Source organism: Typopeltis vanoorti, chromosome 11 (genome assembly GCF_054136105.1).
Source record: "Typopeltis vanoorti isolate ZY-2024b chromosome 11, IOZ_Tvanoo_1.0, whole genome shotgun sequence".
NCBI lineage: Eukaryota > Metazoa > Arthropoda > Arachnida > Uropygi > Thelyphonidae > Typopeltis > Typopeltis vanoorti.
In genome coordinates, this window is record NC_143559.1 from 77861650 (window position 1) to 77883508 (window position 21859).

Below are 21859 nucleotides of genomic sequence, written 5' to 3' on the forward strand. Positions count from 1 at the left end.
ATGCTAAACAAGAAATACAGAATTTAAAAAATACTACTTTAAAATAAAAAAAAAAAAAAAAAGCAGCAATCACAAATATCACACAGCAACACTTGATCAAAAAAATTGCATAATAAATATAAAATTAACTTATCATGCTGCAGCTGTACAATGGTGTTGGCAATTTAGATTTTACTATTTATATTTTACTATACAATAAATATTTGATATACATCGACTACTTATCACTACTAGCTGCTGCTCATTTAAATATTATTTCTTTAATATTTTTAGGTCAATTTGCTCCCTGGACATTCTAATATGGAAAAGACAGATGATCACAATCTAGATACTGAAACTGGTGAAGCTTCAGGAGTTGCCCTTCCTCCTGCAGGGCGTCCACTTTCAGAATGGGATAAAGCAAGTAGTAGCAGTCTGAGTGAAATGTCTGTGGCTTGTCTACAAGACCGTATTATGCAAATGGAAGAAACTCATCATAGGTAATAATTGTTTTTTGAGATGCTTGCATACTCCTTAATGACAATATATATATATATATATATATATTTCAGAAAAAAGGTATTACTCTTATCCTGTTATTATTATGATCAAATGTTAACAAGTGATATAATTCTTAGTGGTATACACATTAACAGAATAGGTAATTTTTCTTATTACACATTATGAAAATTTATTGGCTGATCTGGTGATGGGGTTAAGCAAATAACTTTTTCTTGCCACAGTGTTTTAAATGTAAAATTTATGTTAATAGCAGTTCAAGTTTTTTTATTAATTATAGTATGGTAGAATTGATGATAGGATGGCTGACTGATAGGAGGGTCTTCAAGGCTATTTTGATGAGTATTTTGACAGACCCTCCCCAATTTTCATACCTATCAAAATGCTGGGGGGGGATCTGCAAGATTTAAGTTGACTAATGAAGTACCCCCCCCCCCAGGGATCAGTTCTTAATATATTGTTATTCAATCTGCACATTAATGACATTGAGAGGGATCTGATGGAAGACACACAGCTGTTTGCTGATGCAAAAATGGGCGGGATAATTAGGGATGTGATTGACATGTAGCACTTGTCAGAACGATTTGAATAGGCTGGAATTGTGGGTAAATGATAATGGATGTGCTGTGTTAGTAAATGTAAAGTTATGCACTTTGGTGCGATAAAATCTCCAGGGATGTATTGCATTGGTGGAATCATTAGAATCTGGAAGAAACTGATCAAATTAGGGATCTTAGTTTGATTGGTAGATGAAGTTCACATAGCAAAGATTGCAAATGCAACTCTGAGAATAATCAGTGCTGAAACAAACATTGACTTCTAAAAAAAGTAAGGAAGTAATTTTGCCTCTTTATAAGGCCTACATATGACCTCATCAGGATCATTGCATGCAGATCTGGTCTCTTTATTTTCAAGGTGATAGGATATAGTGGAGAGGGTGTTCTAGAGGATGTTGGGATTGCAAAGTGTAGATTATAAGGATGGATGTGTAGAGAATCTGAGAATGTGTAGCCTGCAGACTAACTAACATATGATAGATACCTACAAACGTCTGATAGATCACAAGGCCAGTAAATGGAGTTTTTCATTTTATAGACAGGAGGGAGAAAAGAAGGCATTCTTGGAGGAAAGGGATGAAAGCTAGATTTTTTTCCCTTTTGTAGAGCAGTGTGTGTGTGATCAGAATGGCTTTTGAACTGGTGAGTGCAAGTCATATGAATGAATTCAATAAAAGATTGCTAGTCGGAGTGATATTTAGCCTCCTTCCACGAGTCCCTGGAGGTGTAATAATAATAAATTTTTATTTGCTTTAGGATTATACAACAAATAACATTTATTTTCTTATGCCCATTGTTAATAAAGCAATTTTACATTATGTCTGCTCCTCTTTGTATCTACTAATGGGAGTCCATTAAGGTATGAATTATTAGATTTTAGTAATGAAATTTTGAAATTTGAACACACATTTTTCCCCAATATGAGATCAGCAATTTTTTTCCCCATTTAATATACCCCGTTTTCAATGATTTTTTTTTTTTTTTGTCTCAACTATCTGTTACTTTGATCTGTGTGGTGGTGGTGGGGGGGGGGAATCTAGTACAATAGAACCTGATGATTTCCAGTTATTTTGTTATGACTCTTGATTACATCTCTTATTATTGCTGTACCATGAAATGCTTGGACATAAAAAAAACTTTTTGCCTTAATCATTCAGCTGTTCAAGCTACAGACATTTGAGATTTCATGCTTTGCCAAAAATGAACAAAAATGAATCAGTATTTGTGATTACTTCTTAAAACTTTGAGATATGCATGCAATCAGAGTGGTTGAAATTCAGATAGTGCTGGAGAGTTTCAGGTTTCAAGGAACAGATGATCAAATTTAAATTTGAGTACAGAATTTTCACGTCACCAAAGGCTCTACACATTTATAACCGCACTAGCTTCGCCCTACTATGTGAACAAATTGCTGCTACCCACGTTCTCTTGGCTGACATAAATGAAGCTATTCGTGCTTTGGAGGAATAGCTTACTGCTACGCTGAATGACGACCTTTGGACGATCCTCTCGAACGTATCTCGCGCTTCAACATAGAAAGAATTTGTAAAAATACAATGTTAGCACATAAAAATGTTTGAAAGCCTAAAAAAGAACTCTGCCTCCAAACCTCAAATACAGCGCAACATGGTAATTAACCTTTCTTCCATTACCCTAAAGCCAGAAGCTCTCAGTGTACTCACACGTGACCACAACTTCACCGTAGCACCGAAAACAATACTGTCTGAAGAAATAATTTTACAAGTATTGATGCGAACACAGATTGATAAGAAAATAATTATTTATTAACTTAAAAGCTAATATTTCGCTGGTATTACTCCAGCATCAATACCGTTAAAATCCAATTCAACATGTGTGACGAACACAAGCCTTTCCACATGGTTTACAAGTAGAATGTGGTACCTTCAACCTGCCCATCCATATTGCTAACAATATCAGACTGGATGTAGTTGGAGTTCTTACCACCAAAAACCAACCTATCCAAGGAAGAAATAAAAACTCTACAAGAAATTTAGAACAGGAACAGCAGCAAAATAGTAATCACCAAAATGGATAAGCGAAATGCCACTGTGGTTCTCAGCCAAACGGGCTACACAGGTAGGCTTTCAACTTTACTGTTAGATCGTTCTACCTACCTCCCCATTGAATATGATCCTACCAGCTCCCCAAATCAGAGCACTCTAAAGGTTCCTTAAGAAGGTTACTTCTTGGCCTGAGGAAGTGACTAGCAAACTAAAACCTTTCACCTCTAGATTGGATTTAATAGATCGTGATAATATAGATAGTTGTATAATGCTACATATTAAGGGAAGGATCACAACCCAGACCGGTTTTGACCTTTATTGGGATCTCATCAGTGGGAGGCAGACCCAGAAGTGGTGATACTGTGGTGGAAGTAATGGAGAAGTCATATTTTCATATAAAAGGTGCAAACTTTATTTGCTTACATTTGGATAATGGATTAAAATCAAGTATATAATTTCTTGGTATCTTTAATTTATAAGTAAGGCCAGACTAACCATATTCAAAGAATATCGTGTAGTCCTGATGTTCCTGGATTCCAGTTTCAGCGGAATGGAATCCAGGAACCCTTATCTATGTGAAATAACAAAGTCATAGGAACCACCAGGCAAGGAAAGAGGCAAAATTTTAATGTTGTTAAATGATAGAAAAGAGGACAGTTTCTGAAACAGTTTGAAGATGGTATATACAAGGGTGGTTCCATAAGTTTCCAGCCTGACTAACTTTTAGAGGTGATAAAAAAAAAAGAAAAGAACTGTATCACTTTTCAACATAATCTCCTTTTACTTCAACTTTTCACATCTTTGAATTAACATTTCTATGCTCTTGAAAAAATAGTCTGCTTTTGTCTGCAAAATGGCCTAAAACTGCATCTTTCACCTCATTGTCATCTGCAAATTTTCTTCCTCAAAGGTCTTTCTTCAGTTTTGGAAAGAGGTAGTAGTCACAGGAGATTGAACACCCACTTAGGGTGGGTGTTCAATCACCTGGAAGCCACAGTCTTTCACTACAATTTGCAACAATAGCCATACGGGCTGGAGCATTGTCGTGAAGCAGGCAAACACCACATCATCCCTTATTACCCTTCCTTTGTATCATCAGCAAACAGCTGTATGTCTCCTGGCAAATTCCTCCCAACATCATTAACATACATATCAAATAACTCAGGACTAAGAACCAATCTTTTCTTCTTCTTCTTCTTTTTTTTTAAATTAAAAAATTTTCCCAGAAGTTTACAAATTTGTATGATGTAATGTTTGTAAATTTGACATAATGGTTTTTGTGTTTTTGTGTTTTCACATTTCTCATTAGAATGCTTAACATTTCACAAATTAAACATATTTCATTTCCAGCACAAATGAAGAATTACAGGCTACACTGCAAGAACTGACAGATCTTCAAGATCAGTTAACTGATTTGCAGCTAGAGAATGAGAGAATGGGTGATGAAAAAGCTGTGCTACTTGAATCATTGTGTTCACAAACAGAAAAACTAGAAGAATGTCGTGGCACAATTACTCATTTCAAACAGTTACTATTTCAGCAATATGAAGGAAGTGATAAGGTTGTGGAGAATATCCCAGAGAGAGAGCAGCACTTGGTTGATTTGTTAAAGGTATGCATGCATGTTGACATGGCTTAAAGCTTCATCTAAAGGTGTGTTTATTTTATGAATAACATGTTAATTTCCATTTACTAAGTGTATGTGTTACATTATACTCTGTTGTATATGTGTCCATGGATGCACATGCTTGTATTTCATACTTATGTTACTGTTTTGGATGATAATTAGGGTTAGAAGGTTTTATTCTTCTGTGACTAGTTCCATTCACAGTTATTGAAATTCATTGACAAGAACTGTTCTTTTGAATATTTTAGTTCATTAATTCCTTTAACTCTTTGCTGCATTTAATAGTAATAATACAAAATATACCTCTAATATCATATACCACTCATAAAAGTACATTGGAAAATATGACTGGAAATAATTATAAACAAATTTAAAGAAAAGAGAGCAATCATCTACATATTTGTAAATGGGTGGGTCTCTGACACATCACCTCTCTGAAAAATTTGAGAAAAGCTGAACATAACTGCTGCTTTTTTTTTTTTTTTTTTTTAAATGCATGGCTTTAAAAGGTTCTTTGTTTGGTCTCTAGAAGGATTTTTACTTTAGGATTACCTGAACCTCAGCCTGTATGGTATTAAAATGTACAATAGGTTTGCAACTTTTTTTTTTTTTTTGTGGGTGAGATTAAAATTTAAAAACTGTCATTATAAATGGAGGAATTATGCTTAGACTTATGTGTTGGTTGCACATGCTAATAAAGAACTTGAACAGTTTATTCGCAACACAGAGTAAAAAAGTTGAATACAGTAATACTTCAGGTTACATGTGTAATAATCTATTACATTATTACATGTGTAACATATTTGAGTTGCATGATAATGTCATGCAACTCAAAATTCACATAACTTTAAGATTATATTTATGAAATGGATGGAAACAAAAACAAAGGGGAAAAAACACAAGAATTAGTTTAATAAAAGGAAGATTATTTGATTTGTAAACATAATAAAAAGTAAGTAACTGTACATTGTAGTTTTTAGCATGATATGAAATGACAAAAATTTGCTATTTTGCATATTTTTGCAAAAAATTGTGAAATTTTTGCTACTACTTTCCAGTTTTACATTGAGGAAACCATAAATTTCTTTGAATTTTTTTTATCCATCTGGCACTAGCACTAAATGCTTTAGCCTCATGATGATCACTTTTTTAAACATGTATAAGTATTTTGAGGCCGTGCGGTTAGCCTAATGGGCGTGCGCTTCGCAACCATATGCCTGGAGAAGGAGTGTCCTAGGTTCAATTCCTGTCAATGATGTGAGGAGCTGAAGGATCTTCCTCAGCCATAGCCAAGTTAGCCGGTCTTGGGCGTGGACAGGTGGGTTTTTCCCCCAGTTAATATCCTGGGTTTTTCATCCCGCAAAGCAGGCAAACCAGCCTTGAGAACTCAACACTACGGACATAGAATAAACCGGAGCGTAGGGCTGACCACCTTATCCTATGAACGGTTTGAGGTCCAATGATTAATAAACCCTCGACACCGCAAGGTAAAAGAGGGTAAAAGGAAGATGAGATAAGATAAGTATTTTGGGATTTTTTGCTTGAGTAGAAATGGGAATGATTTCTTTATTTTCAAGTTCAATCCGCAAAGCTGGAATTCTCTCCACTTTTTCCATAATTCCTGATTGAATCACTGAAATAATAACTCAAGCTGATTTCATACACATTGCACTTTTACATGATTCTTCAGTTTTTTTTTTTTTTTTTGATCGTAAGGCGTGTTTATTTTATTCACTAATGTTTATTTTATTCTCATATTTTCTCACACAATACAGACTTTTTCTTTTATGTGATAACTTTATTTTGAATATTTATAAAAATTAATATTTCAGGATTCACTGAGTTTGGGGTGGGGGGGTGGGGATTAAGTTTACTAGATCAAAGTTTATTATATCAAAATTATATAATAGTATATAATTTTTTTTTCTTTCTTTCTTACAGTGGAGTAAGAAAGAAAGAAAGGGCAAAAGTGGGAGTAGCACTAATACTACATAAACAGTATCAGTTAAGTATAAAAGAATGTAACTGTACATATTCAAAATAATCATATGTGATTAAAGGTAAAAGTTCATATAATGAATTTCATAAGTATTTATGAAGAGGGGAAACAGAAATAAATATGTAATTACATGTAATTCTTTGTAATTTTACAAAGAATTACATGAAACTTGAGATAAAATAAAACCAACAGAATTATTATAGACAGAGATTTAAATGCACAAATTGAGAATGATTCATCAAATAAGGACAAAATAAAAATAGAATCAAGTTACTGCAGTTCTCTATGAAGAAATTATTAGACAATGAATTAGAATAAATTGCGATTCTACTAGTGTGACGAAAATCATAAAATAACATGCAGGAATATATTGTAATAGATTTAATGGTATTGATATGAACACAGATGGATAAGAAAATAACTATTTATTTTAAAAGCTAATATTTCGCTGGTATTATATCCAGCATCTTCAGAGCACACAACACAAAGGTGCTTAACAAACACCAACTGCGCACCGTATTTAAACCTTATGTGAAATTAGCAACTCTCGTCCGTTCACCTAAGGACAAATGCACTCCTTTATCACATCCAGGAGTCTATGAAGTGCCCTGTTCTTGCCATCAAGCCTACTATGACAGACAGGAAGAACTGTGGACATCTGCCTCAGTGAACACAAAATATATCTGACACTTGCGCTGTGGCAAGTCGGGTCTGGCAGACCATGCTTTGGATACCCCAGCACACAGGATCAATTGGAAAAAAACAAAAGTAATGCACAGAAGCTTCTACAAGTCAGAGAGGTTGTTCCTGGAATCAACAGAAGCCTTAAAACATACTCCAAACCTTAACAAGGATGGCTGTATAAATCTACCAAAGATTTGGGAGACAATCATCCTAAGACCAAATTGATATTTATTACTTTTATTTTATTTTATTTTTTTCAAACTTTCTAAGACTATTATTTGGACTACTATTTCAAAACTTTCAACTACTTTTTTTAAATTTTTATTTATTTTTAACCTAGATGGTGCCCTATTAGGACTTTAGTCTTGTGTTGCACGCTACAATTACTTATACCGGATTATGGTTGTCTTGCATTTGTAACAAACTTTGTGTTGCGTGCACTGAAAGATGCTGGATATAATACCAACGAAATATTAGTTTTTAAGTTAATGAATAGTTATTTTCTTATCCATCTGTGTTCATATCAATTCCGTTAAATCTATTACAACATGTCTGACGAACACATAAGCCTATCCACGCGTTTAAATATTCTTCATGGAGATAACATCATACGTAAGGCACGACAATACGGTAAGTGGAAATTAAAATTGGCGCGGCAACTGAACAGGTTAGCCTTCTTAAAAAGGTGCTGAGATACCAATTTGATACCAAGCTGTATAAAAATTAGGAACAAGTTTCATTCGGCCAAAGCCCAACGTATTTACAAACAAGCAAGTTTAGCACTATTACAAGAACAGGTATACGGTACTCGTCGAGAACTTTCAAAAATAAATTCCTCCATCAGTGTACTACGTGATATATTATCTGACATTTTGAACCCGGAGCTATAGGATATCTTGGAGAGAATCTCCAACTCGACAGCCAATAAAGAATTTGCTGAAGTTAAAAACCGACACCGGAAAAAATTCGAAATCCTCCAGCAACGCAATTTCATCAAGATGGCGTCGTTGTGAACCTATCATCGACAACCTTATCCAAAGAGGCTGCGAGTGCATTAAGTCTTGGACACAATTTTGCCATTACTCCTAAAGAAGTTCCGAAAACCAAAATAATGGCTTCCATTGAACGCAGGATATACCACTTGCCTCCAGCTATAGCCAATAATATTAGGTTAGATGTGGCCAATATCCTAATCCATTCTAAGCCTCCCAAAAATAATATCCCACATAAAGAAATAATAGCTCTAAAAGAACTATGCAATAATAACCACATTACAATCCTTATGTCCTTATTCAAATTACTTTGTTTACCAAATTATTTTTATTATTTTAAAATTGTAATTTTTGTCAATGCAAATAATGGATTAAAAAACAATTTTTTTTTAAAACTCCTGTGTTGTGGATAAGCCATTAAAGTTATTTATTAAAAAAAAAAATTTAAGTAGGAGGTTGACAGGAAGTTAGTAACGATGTAACTTTTTCATGTTAGCACTATCATAATATCCTGCATACCCCATGAGGGTACCTATCAGGAATTTGTTGATGATGATTGTGATAAAAAAAGAGAGAAGTGAAATGGATGGAATTTTGATAAAAGCAGCATCAAGAAAAGTAATAATAAAAATAATGAACTTCCAAGTTTTGTTTGAAAATAAAACTGAATCCAAAAAAAAATTAGAATAATGATAGAGTAGGTTACCATTTACCATGATAACCGAATTACAGTGATTTTTCTCTTTAAATGCATTAAAGAAAAATATCTCAACTGAGGTTTTCTAAGATAACAGAATTTTTTTTCTAAGTTAAAATGAGAGAAATTTGATACTGTCCGTTAGTTAACAAGTACGTACTTGGGAGTAAATTCACATACAAGATATCTTTACCATTAAATAAATATTAAACAAACATGTACACTTATTATTTTTTTCAACAGATTTTTAACACTTTTTTTTTGCATATCAATATCAGTTTCTTGATGTGCATTTGCAGTCATTGCTTGTTGGTTAGTAGGTGTCCACATGTTGCTCCTGATATTTGGAGGAGCTGGGACCAAATAAAAACCCCCTTAAGCATGAATTTTTCATCTTCAGATGTTTCAGGGGCCCTAACCGGGTCCCAACTAAATATTGATATCGTAGATTGATAACAGAAGTAAGAAACAAAAGATGTGTGATACTAGATTTTCCGATCATCCGTGCAACAAGTGAAAAGTGAGTAGGAAAAATATCGTCCTTCTTTATTCAAAAGGGTTTAGAAGAAATTGTGGAAACATCATGTCAGCAGCATTCTGGAAAACTGCTGAGAGCAACATCAGTGAGTGGAATACCAATCACAGTAATATTCATAAAACTCATAAAACACACAATTCTTATAGAGGAGTGATATCAGAATTAAATCTCCTTAATGTTTCTGACGAGGAGTATGTTCAGAGCTAGTTCTGACCAGGAATATCATTCTTACTTTTGATACACCTAAGATGTTTTAACTGTCAGAAATATGGACATGCCCAAACTGCCTGTCATGGCTCTACCACCTGTGCCCAATGTGGTAATAAAGAGCATGATAACAAAAATCTTGTTAATAAACTTCTTAAAAATTGGAAGTCTATAAAGTCAAAACAAGAGGAAAATTTTTATAATGGAAACTGTCATGAGTTTTTGCTGAATATCGATGATATGAAGATTTTGCTGCAGAAAGACAAGCATTATGTTTCTGTCTGCAGGAAACCTATTTAAAACCCAGAAAAGAACCTACCTTAAAAAATTTCGCTGTTGTACACAAGGACAGTACTGAAGGTGGTCCTGCTCATGGTGGAGTAGCTATTCTAGTGAATAGATAATCATACTCATTTCCATCATGTTCAGAATAATACTGCTCTAGAAACAGTAGTGATTCACCTGTTTGTTGGATTTCTTATTATAGTATGTTCCATTTACTTACCACTGGGTGCTGAGTTCAATTAAATCGATCTGGATAACATTATCTTTCAACTGCCTGAACCCATACTTCTTATTGGTGACTTTAATAGGCAAAACACTCTGTGGAGTAGTGCCAACACAAATGGATGAGGTCATATCATTGATACCAATGAATATGACTGATGTTGATAATGCTTAAACACCTATCGGTGCAGTAAATTACACTACCTGCCAATAATTGTCTGGACACCCCTGTTATTTGAAGTTATGGAACATTACAGATTTGCTAATAACATAAAAACCAGTGTATAGATAGTAGAAGGCAGTATTTCATCATAGCAGTTGAATACAGGTATATGGCAACACAACATGAACTCAGTGACTTTGAGAGAGGTCACTGTGGGTTGTCACATTGGTGGTATGTCCATATGTGCCATTGTCATGCAACTGGAGCATCCAAAATCAATGGTTGGCAATGTGATCAACAAATGGAGACATTCTGGCATCACGTGCAGGAAAACACCCAGGGTAGCTTCCAAAAATTACTGACAGGGACATGAGGATGTTAAAATGGGGTGGCATGTAAAATTGGCACAGACCATCCAGAGTGCCAGTAATACCATGGTGAGCACTAATAGTGTACAAAAAGAACTCCATTTACTCAATTTGCATGGAAAAGCAGTTGATACTCGGCACACATACCAAATATCTCAACAACGAACAATGCAGCTCATCTGGCCTGGTGCAAAGAGCATGTGAACTGGACAATTGACCAGTGGAAACGGTACTCTGAAGTAATGAATCAAGGTTCACCTGTTTCCAATCTGATGACAGGGTATGGGTGTGGAAGCAGCCTAGTGAACACTTGTTACCACAGTGTGTTGTACCCACAGTAAAGTTTGGTGGTGAAGGAGTATTCAGCTGGTTTGGAGTGAGACCACTGATCATGGGTCCATGAAGGCAGCTCAGTACCTTGATATTCTGGATAATCAGGTGCTGCCTACACTGTGGAGTTTTTATGGAACGGTTCCCGTGTTACTGTCAAGACAACAATGCCCCATGCCACAAAGCTGCAGCTGTTATGGAATGGTATGAAGAGATAGGTGTTAAATGACTGCCCTGGCCTCACAGAGTCCTGACCTCAATCCCATCGAACACCTATGGGATGAATTGGAGTGGTGATTGAGGTCCAGAGCAGCACATCCTCTATCTGTTACTGGACTCAGTGCTGCTTTGATGTAGGAATGGAGACAAATTCCACCTGATGTCTGCCACACATTGGTGGAAAGCCTCCCTCAAAAGGGTGCAGGAAGTGATCAAAGCCAAAGGTGGACATACCTGATATTAGGGTTAACCTGCTGGTATCAATTCTAAATTGCTAAAGTGTCCAGACAATTATTGGTAGATGGTGTATATAACAGCTTCTATTGTCCAGTCTGTAACAGCTCAATTCTAAAAACATTATCTCAATTTCCACTCTGTTCAAAACCTTGATAGAATCCACAATGCCAGCCAGGCAACTAAGAAAGATCAAGACAAATCATGGGATATAATTTGTATATACCCCACCACGTTGAGACAATAGCTTTTAGATGTGCTTGAGCCAAAGCATGTTATGTGAAATGACAGAGCCAATAACAATCTTGGATCCAATTTTCATCATCATTTAATCAAACAATCAATGCTAAAATTGTATGAGATAAAATCTGGAAAATGAAAGGTATATACAGAACATGCCATTTGTCTGCCTTAGACCATAATGGATGTATTGTTTTTGATAGAAAAGCCTATTGCAGACTTGTGGGGAAAAAATTGCCAGAATCTCAGGAGAAGCTACATATTATCCTGAATTTTTAATGAAAGAGAACAAGAGAAACAGTTGTTAATTTTTTTTACAGTGGGCTTGAATGTACAACCAGCTGTTTATTAAGGAGGAACTGAATCCTTTTATTCATTCCTTTTCTTTCTCTTTTGTTTCACCTCAGTAGTAGGTCCTGATGACATCCATTATGAAATGATAAAATATCTTCCATCATCTTCTGTGGATCTCCTTCTCTTAATATTCAACAGAATACTTGCAAAGGAAGAGTTTTTGGATTCCTGGCATAAGTCAGGTGTCTTTGCTGTCCCAAAACCAGGCAATGCTAAATAATTATTGACCTATTGCTTTGACCAGCTGCCTTTGTAAGATATTGGAGAAAATGGTTGATGCCAGACTTCTCTGGTATTTAGAAAGCAACGTTCTTCTCTCCAATACACAACATGGCTTCTATAGACATCATTCATCTTTAGACCATTTTGTCCATTTAGAAACCTGAATAAGAGATGCATTCCTGAAGCAATAATATCTAGTTCTTTGACATGGAAAAAGGTTATGACATAACCTGGAGATATGACATACTAAAAGATCTCAAACCTAGGTCTCAGAGGATGCCCTCCTGTATTTATTAAACTATTTCTGTCCAGGTGAGCTTTCCAAGTCAAGGAATTATGCTATCTCAGCCATATTATTATTATTATTATTATTACGGGTATCTCTATGGAGTCAGTAGACTCATCACGGGAGACCCAAACTAGCAAAACAATATCTGTCATATCTCTTCTTGAATTCGTTTACAGACGAAGAGCTCACAACTAAGTCAGACAATGAATTCCACTCGTTCACCACCCTCCAGGCAAAAAACCTTGTTCTGACACCTTTGTTAACCACACTCTTCTTTAATTTCCAGAGATGACCTCTTGTTCTTCCATCACTATCACACAGCTGAAACATTTCCCCTGCATCAATCCTATAAAAACCTTTCAGTAATTTAAATGTTTCTATCATATCCCCTCTTCTTCGCCTATCAACCAATCTCTGCAATCCACAAGCTCTCAATCTATCAATGTAGAGAGCATTTTTTATATCACTTACCAACTTGGTCACTCTTCTCTGAACCCTCTCCACAGCCTCCTCATCTCCAAGGAATCCAGGTGACCAGACCTGAGCACAGTAATCCAAATGTGGAAGTATCAATGCTTTATAAAGGGGAATAATAACCTCTTTATCTCTGGATGTCAGTGTGTTCCTCAACAACCAAGTAATCCTATGTGCAATCTTGGACACCTTAGCAATGTGTCCTGTGAACTTCATCTCCCTATCTACCAAATACCCCCAAGTCCCTAGCCTTATCAATCTCTTGGAGTACCTTTCCATCAATGTAGTACACAGCTGGTATTCTTTTAATCCCCAAATGCATGACTTTACACTTTTCTACATTGAATTGACATCCATTATCTCTTGCCCATTTTACCAGCTTATTTAAATCATTCTGCAAACTTTTAACATCAGCTTGATTTTTTATTGCGCTACATACATATCATTAAGAAGAGGGTGTTCCCCAAGACTCTGTCTTAAGTCTGACACTTTTTGCTATCAAAGTTAACTCAGTCACTGAACAGCTTCCTCCCACTATAGTCAATGCTGTATATGTTGATGCCATCACAGCTTACTGTCACTCTTGTAACATGAGGGTAATTGAAATACAGTTTCAGCAAGCAGTTTATTGTGTCTCTCTATGGTCACTTAGTAATGGGTTCAGGTTTTCAGCAGAAAAAAAAACGTCTGTGTACACTTTTGTCAAAAACACACTCTTCACCCAGATTCTGAATTAAGAATGGGACAAACTGTTACTCTAGTAGAAGCAGAGGTCAAGTTCTCGGGACTCATCTTTGACAGAAAACTTCCTTGTACACATTCATCAACTAAGAGAAAAATGCAGGAGAGCATTGAATCTCCTTCACACTCTGTCATCTACTGAATGGGAGCAGATCAATATTTATTCTTTCACAACGCGTTATTCCTGCTTCCTGTGCAGGGTCCACGTGTTACTTAGATGTGACCAATATTTATTGCTTTGTCTTTATCATGCACTTATACATTCTAAGTCGCTTATGTGCATATCAAGTCTATGGCTCTGCAAGGCAAAATAACCTGCAATGGTTGGATCCCATCTATCATTAGGGTATATGAATAGCTACTGGTGCCTTTCACATGTCAGTTATGCAAGCTTTTGGCATGATGTTGACAACATTGCCTGTACCAAACATAATAGCATCCTTCTATGGTGGATTTGCACTTTCTAACAGATAAGCTTAGGTGTTGACGGTTATTCATGACTTAAGTTTTTAACAGTATTAACAGCACCAAACAATTTAATCAAAAGATGTTTAATTAACTGCTTAATAAGCAGTTAATAAAACATCTTTTGATTAAATTGTTTGGTGCTGTTAATACCGTTAAAAACTTAAGTCATAAAGATTTGCACTTTATCCTACAACCTCTCACTTTGTCAACTACAGAAGTCTCATACTCCATCATCTGTATACCTGCAATTGTTTAATGCGCTCAAAGCAGTCCACCCTCATTTCTTGCCCATCTGTATTGATGGTTCAAGATCAGGGATCTCTGTTGATTGTGCTACTGTGTTTGCTGGCATTACCATCTCCAACCAGATCACACCCGATTGTAGTAATTATACAGCAGAGTTGCATGCCATTCAGCTTTTGCATATAAATGAAAACTGTTACCAAAAGTGTGTAATACAGACTCATTGAGTTCAGATGTGCATTAAGGCATGGTCCAGCATCAGCCTTGGGTTTGCCACTTCTGTACTCACTACAGACAGTTTTGGAGTAATCTTAGAAAGGCCTTCATCCAGCAGTGGATTGACAATGTCTGATGATGTTGACACACAAACATGCATGCACAGCTTGGAAAAAAGTCAGTGGACATCCCTCATTGGATATCTAGGTAATGCAGTTATTTTTAAATTGTTACATAGATTCCATTGGTTTTTTACTTTGGTGAATAATCCTTTTAATCTCTTCAAATCATACTATAAGAAGTCATAAGCCAGTCTTTTCTCTGAATCATTTGAGCCAGAATAACTTTAAATATGGGTAGCAGTATTGAAGAGATTGCTGTTTTATCTTATTCTCATGTTTCACATCCAGAGTACTAAAGTAAGTAATCCATATTTTGCAGTTGATTCTGTGTTGCTACTTAATGCTTGCAAATGACACCACATATAACAAAAGCAACCCACTTTTGTTTTACAGTCTTTAACTTTTAAATGTGACATAAATTAAGAAAACAAGAGATTCAAAGATGTTCAAGTGCAGGTGAAACATAGAGCAAGTAAAGAAATATTGTTTGCATTCATTTTTCCTTTCTTTCTGTAGAATTTATAAGAAATATAAAATAGGAATGCAATGTTAAAATCTCAGTTTTTGGATTTAAAAGATAAATTCTTTCAGATTCTCTAAAAAATGCAAACACCAATAAGTTTTTTTTTTGCATGATGTTTGCATTTACAAGAAGGGGGAAGCAAAATTGTTTATTAAAATTCATTAAGAGAGAAATATTAATTAATACTTGTGTTGACATTTTCAAAGCTTTAGTTTTTATATAAGAATTACTTATTACAATTAATATTACTTATTAATTGTAATAAGTACTATTACTTATTACAATTAATAAGTAAGTACAATTAATATTACTTATTACAATTAAAAAGTAATGTTTTCAACTCAGGTATACAGGCAATATTTTAAACACCATTTTAAATTTAAAATGTGCCAGTAAGTTTTTATTTATTTTTCTTTCTTTTTTGAATAAATTCATGAGAAAATGATTTATTTTGTGTGTGTTATGTAGAAGGCTCATGAAGAACATGATATGCTACTTATGAAACAAGAAGAATTAACAGCTGCTGTACAGGCAGCCAAGGATGAAGCTGTAGGCCACCAGACTGAATTAATTGTGCTTCGAGATCAGGTTCGTTTCTTGGAGTCTACGGTAGAAAGTATTCTTGCAGACAAGCGGTTGCTTGAGTTGCAGTTAAGTGAAAGCCAAGAACAATTATCTGCTAGTCATATTGAAATTTCTCAACTGAAACTTCAGCTGGAAAATGAACAACAGAAGGTAATTTTATTTTCACCAGCGTTTTTTTTTTTTTTTTTTTTCCCAAATGTAGTAAAGTTTATTAATTGAGTAAATTAATGTTCATTAAAATAATTGTTCTTAGAATATTGCTATAATGCATGGTTTTATTGAAATTTTTTACACAAAACTGCAATAGTAGACTAATTTTTATCATATTATTTTCTTTTTCTCTTACATCCATATCTATCAAAATAAAGTGAACTAAAATAGTAACCAGAAACAGTTTATACTTAAATAAAAGTAGTTAATAGTTAATGACATACTCCATCTGATTGGATTCTCAAGGCATTATTTTTTCTATTACACTACTCTGTTCGTCATTTTTTCATGTCAAAGATGGCATTTGTACATAGTTCATAACTTAGAATCTCATCTTTTTGCTAAAAATCTCTATTTCTCTGTCTCTTTCTTTTAAGTTTGTCTGGTGATATTGCTTTCTCACAAACCATTCCAAATTTATAGATTTCCTTTCTTAAAATGTTGATTTTTTCTAGTTCAACTTGGTTAATTTTCATAATTCCAGCTGCTTTTCTTTTCTCCTTTTCCATCTACATTGATCTAGATCAGCATTTCCCAAATTTTTCCTACGACAGAACGCTTCACAAATTCCTGAAATTTTAACGGAACACCTTGGTTAAGTTGCAGCATTTAAAACCATTCCAGGCCCATATTAATATTAATTTTGATAATTTTTCACGGAACACTTATTCACTTTCTGTAGAACACCAGTGTTCTGTGGAACACAATTTGGGAAACTCTGATCTAGATAGATGTACCCAGGCATTTACTGTATAGAATTTTTTTAAGAGATGACTGATGACTATAGAATAACAATGTATGGAGCTTCCAGTGTTAGAGGTTAATGAGAGAGTCCATAAGGTCTGCTATCTAGGAGGTAGGATGAGCAAGATAATTCATGCTATGGACATGAGAAGGAAACGAGCAAGAGTGGTGGTTGTGGGAACAAATGATTTAGCTGGACATAAGGAGAATGTAAGGGCAGATATCAGGAGGCTATTGAGAAGACTGAAAGATAACAGTATAGTGGGAAAGGTTGTCATTGTATTGCTGAGGTATAACAATGATAAGTTGGGATGGAGTATGAGAATCATGAATGGTATGCTGGTAAAGCTGTGTGTGTAAAAGGGAGTGCAATTTGGAGTGAAATTATGCAGAAGTGATGGATTGCATTTTGGAGTGAGTGAACTGGAGAAACTACTGCTAGATTATAAGTAAGAGTGAAGTGAAAGATCAGGAGCATGGAATGTAAGAGACTGAAGTGCTCGGCAATGGAAATAGCAGTAGTGTGAGAGATGAGAGAGAGAGAGAGAGAATGGGGATGCAAGAGGAACAGGGAAACAGGAGGAGCCTGGGTAGATAGAGACATGGCACAGGGAGAGTGGATGTTGGAAGTAGTGGTGAATGCATGTATGGGGATGAACACCATAGGAATGGAGTGGGGAAATTGAGACTGTGGTGAATAAAGGTAATTGGGCAAAGGCAGGTATAGGGAAATCACAACCAAGTGGCTTGGGTAGGACTGGTTATAGACGTAAAAGTGAACTTTGTGTTTATTTACAAATGCCAGGAGTATCAGAAATAAGGGAAGAGAATTATGTCCACATAAGGTAGACATGAAAGAGGGAAATAGTGGCAGTGGTTTTGAAGCAGTGTGGTGTGAGATGGAGATTGATAGGAAGGGATATTTAGTTTGATGTTGCTATATGCTGGGAAATATGGAGAGCGGTAATGAAGAAATGTATATGCAACTTGGGTGAGTGAACAAGGAAAGAGTGGTTGCTGTCAGTAATTTTAATTATGGCAGTATAGATTGGAATGAAGAGATAGCTTTTGGGAATAAGGAAAACCTATTTCTACTTCTACATCACCTGGAACCTCTCGGCTAATAAACAATTGTCAGAATGAATTCCACCATGTTGACCAGTTTCTTGAGAATTCATCAAAAGGCAGTTTACTGAATGTCATTTCTTCAGAAGAAAATTATGAAAAAAAAACATTCTTTACTATCTCGGAAAAGTGGAGTTGGTTCCAAAATACACAAGTAATTCTATAATTGAAAATGCCTCATCTAAATTAGTTCAGTAAAAAAGAAATAAGACATCTGGGATAAGTGTCTTAAGCATGCAAAAAAATAGTGAAAAGTTACAACAACAAGCAAACATTCTTAAATTTGGTGTCCTTACTCTCTAACCACCTCTCACAGTTTTGTAAAAAATTAACATTCTACAGAGCCCATAGTATCTAAGTGAGGGGGAGGAGGAAAGATTAAGAAATAAACAGAAATTAGGGAACTCACATAAAATATTAGCCTTAACCTCTATCCCACAAAAACCAACCACATGGCTTCGCTACGTTAATGATGTGTTTGCTATTTGGCCACATGGCTCGGAAGTACTCCTCTCCTTCTCAACACACTTAAACAGCCAACACCCCAGAATCAAGTTCACCCTGGAAAAAGAGGAAAACAACAGCCTCCCTTTCCTAGACACACTAGTCACCCACCAGCCTGATGGAACCTTGGTTTTTCTCAGTTTATAGAAAACCCACCCATATAGGCAGATACATTCACCAACAATCCCCCCCCGAAAACACTATACAACAGGGCTAAACTGATCTGTTCTAATGACATGGCCCTAAACACTGAACTAAATCACATCCTCAACACTTTCTCAACCAATGGCTACCCCCCCCCCCCAAAAAAAAAAATCCAAAAAATATTAAAACCTACAAGCTGCCCCCCCCCCCACACACACAACAAGGATTACTCTAAATCCATCACCATTCCCTACATCCGAGGCACCTCAGAAAAAATTACCAAAATCTTAAAAAAACATGACCTGACCTCCTGTTACAGGCCATACAGAAAATTGGCATCCCTTATCCACTCCACTAAAGACCAACCACTTCCCCTAGACCTACCCGGTGTATACCAGGTCCCTTGCGCTGTAAACTGTCTTACTTTGGCCAAACAGGCAGGACAGCGAATATCAGAATTTCTGAAAACACAAGGACTACATCCTTTTTCACAAGTACAGCCATTCTGGTCTTGCAGACCATGCTCTGGATACACGCCACAGAATACAGTGGAAGAAAGCTACAGTAATACACCGTGGCAAATACAAATTCGAAAGACTATTTATGGAATCGGCCTCAGCTCTAAGAAACTCTCCAAACCTCAACAAATTTTGCTGTATGCGACTGCCCCAAAATTGGGAGGCTTACATCAGCAGTCCTTCAGCCCAATGGTCAAGAACACCTACTTAGCCCGCTAGAGGGCACCATCAGGACTTTTAGGAGAACAATAGCTTTATCTCTTCATTCTCAGTTACTGTGTTGTTGTGCCCACGTGCACGTGCCTTATTTTGTAAGTTCCTTTTGAAGATGGCAACATGACGTTGCCGAAATATCGGAAATATTTATTAAAGTGTAATTTAATTTATATTCATATCTACGTTGTTCAATTCCTTAAGTAATTTAATAATGCATAACCAACGTATAAGCCTGTCTACAAGAAAGGCTGAATTATGACGAATAAACACGGCAGCACCCCCCAAGGAAAAAATGAAAAAATTAAATTTTGTTTGTGTTTATAAATAATAACAATGCTTACAACATTATATGAATGCAATACAACATGTTAAAAGTTACAGCTTATGTTTTGACATTGATTGAATAGTTAATAATTGGAATTGTTCGATTAGCGCTTTAGATTACGAAACAAATGCACTGCAATCTAACGCAGTGTCAGAATTATCACATTAGGCCAATTGCAGCTAGCCTCGTCGATATTCGTTTGCACTTCTCATTGCATGTTACAAGTGATTCCGGCACTGCTCATTTAGGCAGTATATTGTATGCTTGCGTGCGTTATTTCTATGAGATACGAAACTTTTATTATTGGTGCGTGTTCGTAGTGAGGGTGAACTATTTTTAATAAAGCAATTTTTTTCATATGTAAATATATTTATTAATTAATTGATTACTGATTATGAAAAAAAAATTTATTTTTTTATTTTGTATATGCAGCACCACCACTTAAAATTTTCACTGGCCGCCACTGGACCCTTTCCATAATGTATAGTATTATTCATGTCCATAAGGATATGTGCTTTGCATTATGGGATACTAAGGCAAGTGATGTGAAGTCATTAGCCTCTATATATGAGTTGTTGCACTGTCCTGAAAATACTTCCAGTACAAACTTTGTTTGCTTGCACTTGGATAAAGGATTAAACCAAGAATATAATTTGTTGGCATATTTAATTTACAGTATAACCAAGTGGAAAATCTTCCAACAATATCTATCATACCTCTCCTTGAAACCACAACCGACTCAGATTGTTTAAAAAAGTTCATTAAGAAAATGAAATTGCATTGTCTTCCCTGTGTATGCACAGAAAAAAAAATTGCACATGTGATTTTTTTGCTTAATTATAAAACACACACACAAAAAAAAAAAAAAAAAAAAAAATTCAGACCTTTCTTTTCCAGGCTGATACAATTCTAGTAGCAAGGCTTATACGTTGGTCATACATAACTGGTAATTAGTTTACGGAATTAACAACGCATATAAAGTATATTAATTAAAGGCAACTCTAATGAATAACTTCTATATTTCAGCGACGTCACGTTGCCATCTTCAGGAACATAAAGATATGGTATGTGCACGCAGGCACTAACAAAAGCAAATGAGGAAGAAAGCAAGAAACTGATATTGTTCCTAAAGTTCCTAATGGTGCCCTCTGGTGGGCTAATTTGGTTGTCTTGGCAGTTGGGCTGAAGTTCTCATAATGTAAGTCTCCCAAATTTGGGGTAGTTTCATGCACCCAAATCTGTTGAGGTTAGGAACGTTTTTTAGCGCTGATGAAGATTCCTTGAATAATCTTTCGTATTTAAACTTGCTGCAGTGTATTATTTTTGTTTTCTTCCAACGAATTCTATGGTGGGTATCTAAGGCATGGTCTGCCAGCCCAGAGCGGTTGTACTGGTGAAACACGGATGTAGTCTTTGTGTTCTAAAATCCTGATATTTGTTGTTCTGCCTGTTTGGCCAAAGTAGGACAATTTGTAGCTGCAAGGGACCTGGTATACACCAGGTAGGTCTAGGGGAAGTGGTTGGTCTTTGGTAGAGCGGATAAGGGATGCCACTTTTTATATGGTCTGTAACAAGAAGTAAGGTCATATTTTCTGTTCTCAGAGGTGCCCTGGATGTAGGGGATGGTGATAGATTTGGTGTAATCTTTATTGGGGAGGGGGGTTGTGGTTTACTGGTTTTAGTATTTTTTGGATTTTTTTGGGGTTATAGCCATTGGCTAAGAAAGTGTTGTGGATGTGGTTTAGTTCAGTAGTTAGGGCCTTGTCATCTGAGCAGATTAATTTTGCACTGTTATATAGTGTTTTTATAACCTCATATTGTTGTGGGGGGGGGGGAATTGTTGGTGAATGTATCTGCCAGTATGGGTGGGTTTTCTGTAAACAGAGAAAACCAAAGATCCATCAAGCTGGCGGGTGATTAAAGTGTCTAGGAAGGGGAGGGTGTTGTTTTCC

At 35.7% G+C, this 21859-nt stretch overlaps 1 protein-coding gene across 6 annotated transcripts in view; it reads left to right on the top strand.

Moving 5' to 3' along the window:
- spdi (sperm antigen with calponin homology and coiled-coil domains split discs) overlaps positions 1-21859 on the top strand; it is a 371208-nt gene that overhangs the window by 175810 nt on the left and 173539 nt on the right. For all 6 annotated transcript variants that reach the window (XM_090399846.1, XM_090399843.1, XM_090399844.1 and 3 more), the window contains exons 4-6: positions 274-479; positions 4430-4691; positions 16005-16271. In XM_090399846.1, coding sequence (XP_090255972.1) covers positions 274-479; positions 4430-4691; positions 16005-16271 — 735 coding nt within the window. The remainder of the gene's footprint in view (positions 1-273; positions 480-4429; positions 4692-16004; positions 16272-21859) is intronic.